General features: G+C 42.2%; 1 protein-coding gene across 1 annotated transcript; it reads right to left on the minus strand.

The window, feature by feature from the left end:
• Positions 1-6,516: 6,516 nt before the first annotated feature.
• Positions 6,517-10,297, minus strand: LOC138880267 (uncharacterized). Its single transcript, XM_070159947.1, has 2 exons — positions 10,151-10,297; positions 6,517-7,026 (listed from the first exon to the last, which is right to left on the minus strand). The coding sequence occupies exons 1-2, from the start codon at positions 10,295-10,297 to the stop codon at positions 6,517-6,519; spliced, it is 657 nt and encodes a 218-aa protein (XP_070016048.1).
• Positions 10,298-14,009: the final 3,712 nt, after the last annotated feature.

Raw genomic sequence — 14,009 nt, forward strand, 5'->3', positions numbered from 1 at the left:
AATTATTTTTGGATTAAATAACTAATTAGTAGATCTTAAACTGAACCGAAAACATGGAATAGGAAAAGAAAAGGTTGAATTGCAGTTACGTCCTTCTTGTTTAGCAGTATTATTAAACAAATCCAACAAGTTTGTAAATCAGACCTACCTCACTAGTTCTCCTATGAAAAAATGGTTAGATCAAAGAAGGCAAATTTACTAAGTATTTTTTTTTATAATTCATTATACTTTATTTTCTTCTCCTTCTATTTTTGTGTCATTTCCTTGTCAAATAATTACATTTTTTTCTATTTGTTGTAAATTTAAATATTATATTTAAAAATATTTGAATGTACAAATATTAAAAAGTATGGAACAATATAAGATCTTCAATTATAAAATATAAATAGAGAATTTATTATTGGTAGGAACTAGAGGAAAATAAAAATGATATAAATTGAAAAAGGAATAAAGAAAAAGAAATTGATTATTATGCAATATATCTTTAAATAATATTCTTTGCGCAAAAACTATAAGGAGGTGCCAATAATGCAAATAGAAGTTACGAAATAAAGTACTCTATCTGTTTTAAATTATGTGATAGAATCTAACTTAACATATAGTTTAAGAAACATTATTTTATGTTCTTAAATATGAGATGAAATATTTATATCTATGAAAATATGTTATTAATCATTAAATAATAAATTTAAAACTAAAATTATTTTCACACATAAATTTTTTAATTTTTTTGAATTGATAGATAAGAAAATAATGGCACATACGATGAAACAGAGGGAACAACGTGTATACAAATTGTTAAAGCAAACGAAGGAAATGTGTAATATCACAAAATTAGAAGGAAGACAGCTGCAATTTATCCAAACATTTATGATCCAATGCTTGTGGGGTGCATCAGTAATCATGTGCTTGTGTTCCCCTTTTTGTCTGCTTCTGCTGACTGGCCCACGTAACCTGGGTCCCACTTTAAACCTTCCCCACCTAATCGTTATGCTAGCCCTTAGATGTTCTTAATCGGACGGTCAGGAATTTAGTTCTGACTCGTCCACGTGTCCTTTAATCCTTTACCCTTGTAAGTATCAAAAAGTTTCTTTGAGTTTTCCACATGGTGTCACTCATTTTTTGGTTTGATTAATTCACATTCGCGTCCGAAAATTTCAGTAAATCGCTACCTATTATTTATCAATACATTTCATACCATTTATATCACACTTTTTGAAGTGCACTTTCTTCGGACTCTCCGTGAATACGAAATATTTTGTATATTAAATTGTCCCTTTAATTTTATTAATTAAAAATAAAAGAGTATTTATCACGATATTATAACTTTTTATGGTAGGATCAAAAAGTTAAAGAGGTCCCAGCAAGAAAATCGAAAAAAAAAAAAAGATACTACAAAAAAGGAGGATTATAATCGACTAATTAGATTTTGAGATATGTGGTAGGTAATGATGAATCGTGTGATTAATAGCTCTTCTAATGGTGGAGCCATAATGTGGATAACATAGATCTGCCTTTACAAAACATGGTGAACGATTTGTTAGCTAATTATTTTACATAATTAAATGCTAAAAGAAAATAAAAAGTTGGATTATATTATGATCTTAGGACAAGACAGATGTTGATTTTGATTATTGAAAGGCATTAGGGTATCTTTGAGACATAAAGGTCGAATGTCATTTTTAGCAATGCATTTTCAAGTTTATTTTATAGAAAAAGATGGGGGGCAGCGTATCCATTAATTTCCATAATTCATTTTTTATTTTTGAGACGCTGCGCAAAGCAAGCACGCTTAGATTGCTACGTGCAATTTTTTGTTAAAGAATTAACCTTAAATATTCATTCACCCAATTAGTTAAATGAAAATTAGTGCAATTTTTTTGTCGAAGGATTAACCTTAAATATTCATTCACCCAACTAGATAAACTAGAATTAGTGCAATTTTTTGTGAAGTATTAACCTGAAATAGCCATATGTTTGACTCAAAAGATAATAAAACCTTTTTGAACAAATCAATAAAAGTTGTACGGGGTAAATCTTAGCTGAGGATAATAATCTCTAGAAAGATCGATAGATGAAGAGAAGATAGATCACAAGGTTTCTTTTTATTCGTAAATAGTAGTGTTTCCAAAGTTTTTTCTCCAATTACAAGGTTATTGTCCTCTATTTATACTAAGAGTAAAACTCTTCTAAACTGTGCAAGACAAAATACAAGGAATATTCGAAAGAATATCCCCGATGTCTCTTAATGGCCATACATTATTACAAGGGTCATCCAGTTTCTGGTTTGTTTCATGGTCGTCTCCTTCAGGGCATCAATTCAAGGAGGCTTCGTCAATCGTCGTACTCGTCGTTGGTCGTGGTCGGTCAAATTTGGACCATACAGTTAGTCCCTCCGCTTGTCGGGGTCGCAACTGGGTGCGTCCTCGATGAGCGGACATCATGCGTTCCTATGGATAAATTTGAGCCGTTGTGATGTTACGAAATGGCCAATGGGGAAAGGTCAGCGTGCTTAGCAAGACACCGGTAATATACTTTACCGGGAAATGATGTCATCTTCACGTGCGTCATCATCACACGTGTTTTCGAGGCAGGAGTTAATGGCTTGACGCTTCGATTTTAGCGCTGCTTTGTGACTTTTTGCTTCGATTCTGGCGCCACCCAACCCTATAAATAGGTGAAGGGTTTGTTTTTTTGAAAGTTTTTGGCCATTCCTCTCTTGATATCCTCATTCATTCTTCTGAGCTTTCCTTTATACCTTTCTGCTTCTTCTTACGTTCTTCATTCGAAGCTTTTTCTTCCTTCTTTCTGTGTTGATATCCATTTGAACGATATTATGCCAAGGTCTCATCGTTCTCGTGAAGAGGTTACTGACGCCACCCCATTGTCCACGGCGCCCCCTCCTGGCGGTGAAGATACAATGGTAGAAGAGGGTGACAACCTTCCTACGGTAGGGAGCTACTGCAGAGGCATACCTTGTCTCGAAGTGACTTCCTCAAAGATCTCTCCTACTCCGGACCCCGTATTCTCTGAGACGGAGCAAGTTCATATCGATGCTCTTCGTATGACGTACGACATTCCTGCTTATGTAGATATGGTTCCGACGGGGAGAGATTACATAGATGTCCACAGACCCGGGTGCTGTGTTTTCTATGAGTACCCTTTCATGATTGGCTATACTCTTCCTCTCTTCCCCTTAGCGTAAGAATTCTGTAGGTTCTACCAAGTTTGTCCGGCGTAACTTTCGCCGTACACGCTCAAGATACTTTTGCTGCTGACCAAGTATACAGAATTGGCAGAGTGTAACGTTTCCATCCATCACCTTTTGCACCTGTTCACGCCTGGCTTCCACAGAGGTACCATGGTGCATTTGAGGCTCCGTGGTACGAAAGGGCTGGTGGTCAGGACAGATGACCGGGCAAGTCGCAAGTTTTGGCACAAGTATTTCTTTGTCAAAACCGAACATGTCATTTCTGACTCCGCCAAGTTCCCGGAGCGATGGAATGAGATCGTAAGTGTCGCCACTCGTTTTACTCTTCTTTCCTCTATATTTATTATAAAGTTTATTTGCTTCCCGTTTGCAGCTATGGGACATCCGCCTCGCCCTATTGCGGATATCGGGGATTGGGTAGCCCGTCTATTGCCTCACGCAACAGAAACTCGAATTGGCCCGCCTTCATGAAACGTTACTACCCTAAAGTCCCCTCTGGTAAATGTTTTCCTTACCACTTTGTTGGTCGTACGACCTTGTTTATTAATACGACACTTCGTGATGACAGGTCAAGGAGCTTCCAGGCGAAGGGCGCCAGTCCCTACGTTTCGACAAGCCGTTGCTACCACGGACACGTAGTTTGTTTTGAGTGAGTCTGTTCGAGAGGGTCGTCCTCAACCTATTCAATTAGAAGGCCCGTCTCAAGTCGTGGTCGTGAGGGAGGAGGCTTCTTGGGTGCCGGCCTCACACCCTTTGGAAGAACCCTCTAACGGAGACGAGCCGTTGTCGAGAAAAAGGAGGAGGCTGGAACTTGGGAAGGGCGTGGCCATGGACGCTGATAGAATCAGGGCGTCGCAGACAGCCCCGTGCCCGTATTTATGGCTGACGCTATTTTATCGGGGAGATCTCCCCAAGTGGAAGGAGTTTACCCAGGAGCTGGCTCGGTGTGCTCTACTGAGGGTGGTGCGTCATCCAACGTTGGAGGACATCGTGTTGAGGGTGACGGCTCAGGTTCAGATGTCGACCTAGAGGATGTCAATGAGTTCGTAGGTCACTATACCCATGTGGAGGTCAGAACGGAAGGTTCTGATCGTCACATAGTCGTCCCGGGGGACTACAACTTGCTGTTGAACTATGAGCAAGTGGCGTCTGCCCTAGTTCCTCTATGTGCCACTCCTAAAAGCGAGATGCTTAGGGCGATGAGCGACGTGGAGTTGTCTCAGAAGGTCGCCGGTATCGCCCTGTAGGTAGGTGCCTTTTCTTCCTTTTTTGTTGTTAGGTTTCTGTGGTGATTGTCGTTCTACATTTTGTTTCTAACTGCTCCCTTTTTTTGTCAGACCCTCGTCATGGAGATTGAGCGAGAGCGTAGGGAGAGGAGAAGGACGGGCCTTTATGAGAAGATGTCGTCTAAACATCAATAATAACATGCTAAGCATCGTGCGATGGCCGACATTTATCATCAGGACCCTGAGTTTCAGTTGTTTCGCGAGGGGCTCAAACAGTGGGAGGACTAATTAGAGCATAAGATCGAAGAGTTGAGGGAGCGGGATGAGGAGCTCATGAAGATTGTCGCTCGTAATAGTGAACTCGAGGCTTCCCTCAAGGTGAAGGACGACGAGCTTGAGTTGAGTAGGGGGGTGATGGCCGAAAATGCCGACTTGCAGGCAAAGGTGGCCAATTTGACCACTGAGTTGAATGCGAAGGCGGTGAAGGTAGAGGGGCTTAAGGGCGAGCTGAGCATTGGCACTGATAAGTTGGCAGCAGCTATTTCTGGAACCGCATCTTTGGAGAATGCCCTCCATGTTTGCAAGTCGGAGCTGGCTGAAGAGAAGGAGGCCTCCTGTTGTAAGGTTGCGAGGCTCGAAGGTCGTGTCAAAGAACTGGAGGCGAAACTGGCTGCATTAAATGGACAAGTGGCCTCATTAAGGGCATAGGATGCAAGTCGACGTCCTCAGCCTTCTACGTCTCGTGCCTCAACCGATTCGGTTGTGCCTTATCGTTTATGAGTTGTGGGTCCATGCTGAGGCTTGGCTTGACATGTACAAGGCGTTTCACGCCGAGGGAAGGACAATTGAGGTGGATCTTCAGGTCGTGCATACCGAAGCTCGTGTAGCTTGTGAGGCATGCGGGTACGACCCCCTTACACCGAACGGGGACGACACTAATTCTGATGATGCCAACCGTCTTACTTCGGACTCGTGGTATGAAGATGCTTACCCCACTGGGGATGATGTGTTGCCTTTGTTTGTACTTGCTTTTGTTTTGGGATTTTTGCAGAGGGTGTGCTTGAGCCCGTTTGTAAAGATAGTGTAAATAACATTTTGATGCAATGTAAAATATATTTTGTCGATTTGCTCTTCTTTGTAATGTTTTTTGATATCCAGGATACCTGTCGATGGCCTTGGCCATTGGGATATTGCTTCGGACTGTCGTCGAAGTAGAATCCCGTCGTAGTTCGAGCGAGGTCGAACTTATGTTTTTATCGATCGCCTTGGCAATTGGGATGTTGCTTCGAACTGTCGTCAAAGTAGGATCCCGTCGTAGTTCGAGCGAGGTCGAACTCATGTTTTTGTCGATGGCCTTGGCCATTAGGATGTTGTTTCAAACTGTCGTCGAAGTAGGATCCCGTCGTAGTTCGAGCGAGGTCGAACTCATGTTTTTGTCGATGGCCTTGGCCATTGGGGTGTTGCTTCGAACTATCGTCGAAGTAGGATCCCGTCGTAGTTCGAGCGAGGTCGAACTCATGTTTTTGTCGATGTCCTTGGACATTGGGATGTTTCTTCGAACTGTCGTCGAAGTAGGATCCCATCGTAGTTCGAGCGAGGTCGAACTCATGTTTTTGTCGATGGCCTTAGCCATTGGGATGTTTCTTCGAACTGTCGTCGAAGTAGGATCCCGTTGTAGTTCGAGTGAGGTCGAACTCATGTTTTTGTCGATGGCCTTGGCCATTTCTTGTTGGAGATTTGATCGTATTCCCATAGGAAGACATGTCGACTTTATTCATGCAATGGAGGTTTAATTACGTACTTGTAAGGATCACATGTCGACTCTACAAATACAATGGAGATTCGATTATATTCTTGTGAGAATCACATGACTTTGTACATACAATGGAGACAATTATCTATATCCAGTCCCTTCATTACTTCGCTTCGGAGACCATGTCGACGTATCGGGGTACTGAACAGCACTTCGAACCTCGAGGCGTCTCCCTTGCTGCCTTATTAAAAAACTCCCTAGGAAAACCCGATCAGTACAAAATCCGAGTGAGGGAAAAAGAGTACGACTTGGGTGACGCCTTCTTTTTAGAAGTGGAAGTACTTGAGATGGGCGACATTCCAGTTGTTTTGGAGTAGCTTTCCCTCCATTGTTTCTAACAGGAATGCTCCTTTGTTTGTTGTGGCTATGATTTTGTATGGTCCGTCCCAGTTTGTTCCCAGTTTTCCTTCATTAGGTTCTTTTGCTGCTTGTGTTTTAGCCTTGAGGATGTAATCTCTGACTTTGAGCGGTCGCACATTGGCCCTCTTGTTGTAGTACCTTTCCACTTGTTGCTTCTGGGCTACAATTCTTATGTGGGCCATGTCTTTCTGTTCTTCGACTTCTTCCAGATCTTGTAGCCTACTTTCATCGTTGCTTGGTCCGCTCTCATTGGAGTATCTCAAACTGGGCTCTCCGACCTCGATGGGTATAACTGCATCAGTCCCGCAGACCAGTGAATATGGCGTCTCAACTGTGCTGGTTTTTAGCTTAGTACGATATGCCCATAACACTTCCGGTAGTAGTTCAGGCCATAGCCCTTTAGCATCCTTGAGCTTCTTTTTCAATATATTCAGTATTACTTTATTGGAGGATTCAGCTTGACCATTGGCGGCAGGGTGATATGGCGTGGAGAGTATTCGTTTGATGTGCCATTTTTCGAAAAACTCAGTCGTTCTCTTTTCGACGAACTGAGGTCCGTTGTCGCAGCTGATTTCTTTGGGGATGCCACAACAGCATATTATATTTTTTCATATGAACGCGACGACCTCTTGCTTACGTATTTGAGCGTAGTCACCTGCTTCCACCCATTTAGAAAAGTAATCAGTTAAAACCAAAAGGAAACGTACCTTACCTTGTCCTATTGGGAGGGGGCCGACTATGTCCATTCCCTACTTTATGATTGGCCATGGTGAAGTGTCGGAATGAAGGAGTTCCCCAGCTTGATGTATCATAGGGGCGTACTTCTGACACTGTTCACATCTCCTGACATAATCTACGGCTTCTTTTTTCATAGTGGGCCAATAGTATCCGGCACGGATAAGGCATCGGACGAGGGCGCGGTTTCCTATATGGGCGCCATAGTGGACTTCATGTACTTCTTCCAGTACTCGCCTTATTTGATTTGGCCCAAGACATTTGGTTAGGGGGCCGCCGAACGTTCGTTTGTAGAGATCACTATTTACGAGGCTATATCTGGCTGCCTATACCCGGAGCCTTTTGACTTCTTTCTTATCTTGCGGAAGCGTTCCATCCTGCAAATATGCTACAATGCAGTTACGCTAGTCCCAAGTTAGGTTTACAGAATGTACCTCAACGTGGTCTATTGCGGAGTGGAGGAGGGTGACCACATTTTCCCTGTTGATATTTTTGGTGGCCGCAACTAATTTGGCGAGGCTGTCTGCTTCGATATTCTACGCCCTGGGTATCTGGTCGAGGCGGCATTCATCGAATTCCGGCAGTAGTTTGTGAATTTCTCACTGGTACTTCTGTAGTCTCTTTTCTTTGACTTGGAAAGTCTCAGTGACCTGGTTCACCACGAGTTGGGAGTCGCAATGGAGGACGATCCGTCAGGCTCCATATTTGAGGGCTAACTTCAAACCTACAATCACGACTTCATACTCGGCCTCGTTGTTAGTCATCTCGGGGCATCGTATGGACTTGCGAATTACTTCGCCTATAGGGACTTCGAGGACGAGCCCCAGTCCCGATCCCGAGGCATTGGAGGCGCCATCGGTGTAGAGGACCTAGAGATTGGTATGCATGGAAGTGAGGAGCACTTCCTGTTCTACTTCAGGCAGTATTTCTGCGCTAAAATCAGCGATAAAATCGGTGAGCAGCTGTGACTTAATGGCAGTTCGTGGTTGGTATGTTATGTCGTGCTCGCTTAATTCTATGGCCCATTTGGCCAATCTACCCGACAGTTCGGGTTTGTGTAGGATTCCTCTTAGGGGGAAGGTTGTCACAACCTTTATGGGGTGACATTAAAAATATGGTCTAAGCTTTTGTGAAGCTACGACTAATGCCAAAGCTAGTTTTCAAGGTGAGGGTGCCTTGTTTCGGCATCGATCAAGGTTTGCTAATATAGTAAATCGGAGATTGCGTACCTTCATTTTCACGGACCAAGACTGCGCTTACCGCAACTTCGGACACTGCTAGATACACAAGTAGACATTCTCCCGGGTCTGCTTTGACGAGTAGTGGTGGCGAAGATAGATACGCTTTCAGTTTTCTTAGGGCGTCGACGCATTCTTCATTCCATTGCAGTCCGTGATCTTTCTTTAGCACGTTGAAGAATTTGTGAGATCTATTCGAGGACCGTGAAATAAATCTCGACAGGGCGGCTACTCGTCCTGTCAACTTCTGCACCTGCTTTTTGCTGGTCAGTATCTCCAGTATTGCGTCGATGGCCCTGATCTGATCCGGATTGACCTCGATACCTCTTTGTGACACTAGGAAACCGAGGAACTTTAACGACGTTGCACCGAATGCAAATTTTTTGGGATTCAGTTTCATTCCGTATTACCTTAATATCTCGAAGGCCTCCTTCAGATGGTCGATGTGGTCTTCTTTCTTTGACGATGTTACTAGCATGTCGTCGATATAAACCTCCATGGTCTTGCCGAGCTATTCTTTGAACATCTTGGTAACTAGTCTTTGATATGTGGCCCCCGCGTTCTTGAGTCTGAATGGCATTACCTTATAACAGTATGTCCCTCGGTGAGTGATGAAAGTTGTCTTTTCTTGGCCTTCTTCAGCCATTAGAATTTGGTTATAACCGGAGTAGGCATCTAAGAAGCTCAGCAGTTTGTGCCCCGCTGTAGCATCGATGAGCTGGTCGATGTGGGGGCAATGGAAAGGAATCCTTCGGGCATGCTTTGTTCAGATCGGTGAAGTCGACACACATCTGCCATTCCCGTTCTTCTTTTTGACCATGACCATATTGGATACCCATTGGGGGTATTTTGACTCTTTGATGGACCCGTTAGCGAGTAATTTATCAACCTCTATTCTGACCGCCTCATTGATGGCGGCATTGAACTTTCTCCTCATTTGCCATACCGGTGGATAAAGTGGATCGACATTCAGCCTGTGTGCGGTGATCTCCCTTGGGATTCCTAGAATATATGAGTGGGAAAAGGCAAACACATCGGCATTGTTAGTTAAAAACTCACGATATTTACCTGGTTCCGAGAGGTTGTGCCCAACATAAGCTTTTTTTGTGCTGTCGATATTGTCCAGTTGGGACGGCTCGTATGGCGTGTATCCATGGACATCCTATGATGGCGTTGTAGGTTGTTTCCTGATTCATGACGTGGAATGTCGTTTCCAGGGTGACCCCTCCTGCCAGGATAGGTAGCACTATTTCTCTAGATGTTCGCTCCACTGTATTATTAAAACTTGTTAGTGTCATGCAACGTGGTATTATTTTATCGTCGAGTCTCATTTGCATGAGAACTCATAGGTGAACAATACACACACCGCTTCCATTGTCTACATTATTCTTTTGACATCGGTACCCGTAATGCATAAAGTTATAACCAAAGCATCATAGTGAGGGAAAGACAAACCGTCGGTGTCCGACTTATCGAAGATGATACTGTCTTCGAGGTTGTCATACTGTTCGTGGGCAACTGTCCGTTTGAGTTTATATGTGGTGGTGAATTTCACATGGTTGATTACCGTATTGTCGCCTCCGCCAATGATCATTTGTATGGTACGAGCTGGTGATGGTGGCTTTGGAGGTCCTTGAGGTTGGTCGCGCCCACGGGCGAAGTTGGTCCGTCCTTTATCGCTCAACAGTTCTTTCAGGTATCCCTGGTTTAACATCCTTACCACTTCTTGTCGCAGGCCTATGCAGTTTTCGGTCTTGTGTACTCTCTCCTGGTGGAATTCACACAGGACATTCGACCTCCTGGTGCTCGGATCCGATTTCATCTTTTGCGTCCATTGCACTTTTGTGCCAAGCTTTTCCAGTGCGTACACTATCTCTAAAGGGGAAACACAAAAATTGTAAGCAGATAGCAATGGAGGCATAACTCTTTCGTTTCGGAGGGGTGCGATGTATCGGGGCGCGACATCCGCATGTCGTGGAGAAGGCGGATTGGGTGTTCGGATGTAAGTCTGATGCCTTTCTCGGTTGAAACGTGGCAGTTGATCCCTTCGCCCGTCGCTATGTCGGTCTCTCCTTGTCTCAGTCTGGACTGATGTTAATCCTTGAAGCGGGCCATTCATGTCATCCTCATCTGCCCTCACTTCGGCGCAATAGGCATTGTGGATTTCTTCCCACGTGGTAGGGGGTATTTCATGAGTCTACTGAGTAGTTTTTTGGTCGTTTTTGACCCGTTTCTTTTTAACCCATTTTGAAAGGCTTCTACTGCCATCCCTTCTGACACGTTCGGTAGGCTCATCCTTACTCTGTTAAATCGGGCTAGGAAATCCCGAAGTCCTTTGCCCGTCATTTGCCTGACGGCGAAGATATCATTGACCCTAGCCTCGGCCTTTTTCGCTCCCCCGTGAGTGGTGGCGAAATTATCTGCCATCTCTTCGAACGCCGATATCGATTGTGCTAGTAGTTGGGAATACCATGTCAACACTCCCCCCGTCAGAGTTTCCCTGAACTTTTTCAGTAGCACAGACGGTACCTGTTCTTTTGATAGATCATTGCCTTTTATTGCGGTAACGTAATGTATTAAGTGATCATCTAGGTCCATGGTCCCATCGTATATTTTCAAATATGGCATCATTTTGAAGGTCTTTGGAATAGAATGGGGAGATTCCCCTTCGCTGTATAGCTGTTCGACGAATCGGCCCACATCGCATTTTGGTAACAACTTCGGAGCGCCTTGTATTTTATCAACCCTCTCCTGATGTTCCTTCATCTGGTCCCGGAGTGTTTTATTCTCATTTTCCATCTCTTCCATTTTCTTTAAGATGGTCATGAGTGCATCGTTGCTTGTATCAGCAACAGTACAGGTGTTACATGTTCGTGTAGCATTTGGCTCCTCGGCAGTAGCTACTGTTTCTGTGGGTACCGCATCTTCGATACCTTCCTAACTGGGCTTCTCAAGCATGTTGCTCAAGGTACTTGTTAACCATTATTCTAGTAGCCTCTTGATTGCCGGTGGCGCTTCCCCTGCTGCGGATGTTGAGGTTCCTCTCTCGCGCAAGATCGTTAGATCCCCATGCGGAGGAGGTGAGATCTCCCCCTCCGGTGTAACACTTAGTGTTGCATTCTCATTGTCTTCTCCACTGGCTTCGTTGAGGGAATTCAGGAGGTTGTTTGTGACATCCACTATTGTCTTTAGCCTCGCTTCTCCCTTTCCCGCCATCGTTGGCTTTATGAAGCTGAAGAAAAATGATTATTACTTTCAAGAATCTACATGAAAACTACAATTTCAGCTATAGAAATTCCCACAGACGGCGCCAAATTGTTTGACTCAAAAGATATTAAAACCTTTTTGAACAAATCAATCAAAGATGAACGGGGTAAATCTTAGCTAAGGATAATAATCTCTAGAAAGATCGATAGATGAAGAGAAGATAGATCACAAGGTTTCTTTTTATTCGTAAATAGTAGTGTTTCCAAAGTTTTTTCTCCCATTACTAGGTTATTGTCCTCTATTTATACTAAGAGTAAAACTCTTCTAAACTTTACAAGACAAAATATAAGGAATATTCGAAGGAATATCCCCGATGTCCCCTAATGGCCATATATTATAACACGGGTCGTCCAGTTTCTGGTTTGTTTCAGGGTCGTCTCCTTCAGGGCATCAATTCAAGGAGGCTTCGTCAATTGTCGTACTCGTCGTCGGTCAAATTTGGACCCATACACCATCCACCCAATTGGTTAAACTAAAAATGATCGGCGGATGTATAATGATATGCATAATTTATGTATTATATATGTATAACCGTATAATCAGTACATAAATTATGTGTATTAGCTAGAAAAAATAAACAGCGATTCCGACCGATTTTGTATAAAGATACTTTTTTAGATTGCATAGCATTATATTCATACTAGGTTGACTCCGTTAAACAAGAGGATCTCTTCTTATCTAAACGATTTGAAGACAAACTCTAGTAGTCAAAATTGAAAAGCCATAGCTAGATTAAGTACGTGAGATTCTTAAAAGATAAAAGAACTTCAATAATGTACATTTGGTACATTTTTTTGTATGAGGTACAAGAAGTTATAGTGCTGGTATAAAAATTCAATACCACCTTAATACTTTGTTTGTTTAGCAAACTGTGTATAAGTTATCTCAGGATTAAAATTAACACTGGGATAACTTATACCTTATAGAGGGTGGGGTAATTAGCACCGATATAACTTATACATTCTTCTTACAAATTATGCAATTGTCATATTTAATACAACATACCAAACAATGGATAAAAAACAATCCCAGCATAACTTATACCAGTATAACTTATCCTGGCATAAGCCGTATTCAAACCAAACGACCCCTAAGATTGATAGTTTCTGCTAGGGGTGTACAAAGGAAACCGACAAACCGCACCAACCCGATAATCCGAGTCAAACCGAGGAAAAATTCGACTATGGTTTGGTTTGATTTGGTTTGGTGTTGGAAAAAGAAACTCGACCATAATTGGTTTGGTTTGGTTTTAAACCGAAACCACCAACCGGACATTACATATATTGAAATTTTATTGTGATGTAATTTATAAATATTTCTTAAGAAATTTCATAATTTTGTCGTTTAAAGTATTATTTCAAGATTGGACTTAGAACTTTTGAATGTTCCAATAGGTTTTAGGAATTTTTATATTCATATGCCATATAGTAAACTATATTACCCTCAATGCTTAACTTTTGATATAATTACCTTCTATATACCTAATTACCATTTATGTACCATTTTAAAATTTTAATGGTATTAATTAGTCTCCTAATTTACTCAACCATATATTCCCACTCCCCCAAGTTTCTCTCTCCAAATCCCCACGATTTCCTCTCCAAACACCCACGTTTTCCTCTTCTAAAACCAGCGAAAATCTGTAACCCCTCCACCATTGACAACCATTAAAAAGCTTTGAAGCTTTGAATTCGAATTTGGGTTTTCAAAAGACATTGTTTATTTGGATTGGATGTTGTTGCAAAGAATTGAGAATTCTCTCTATGTATCTCTCTATCTCGCAATCCCAAATTTCAGTAATATAAGAGGAAAGGAAAAGAAAGCAGCAATTTCACCATTGATAGCCATTGAAAAGCTTTGAAGCTTTGAATTCAAATTTGGGTTTGATTGGGTGTTGTTGTAAATAATTGAGAATATGGTTTGAAGTTTATATCTCAATTTTGAGGGGTTCTGGTGAAGATTAAACTTGATTTTGGCTGAATTTCAGATTGAAACTCAAGAAGAAGAAGAAGAAGAAGAAGAAGAAGAAGAAGAAGAAGAAGAAGAAGAAGAAGAAGAAGAAGAAGAAGAAGAAGAAGAAGAAGAAGACGACATAACATACATTACATTGCAGAAATTGTAGAAAATTTGTAGAAAAATTGTAGACTGTTATTTTTGAG

The sequence above is a fragment of the Nicotiana sylvestris genome, chromosome 10, assembly GCF_000393655.2.
Source record: "Nicotiana sylvestris chromosome 10, ASM39365v2, whole genome shotgun sequence".
Taxonomy (NCBI): domain Eukaryota; kingdom Viridiplantae; phylum Streptophyta; class Magnoliopsida; order Solanales; family Solanaceae; genus Nicotiana; species Nicotiana sylvestris.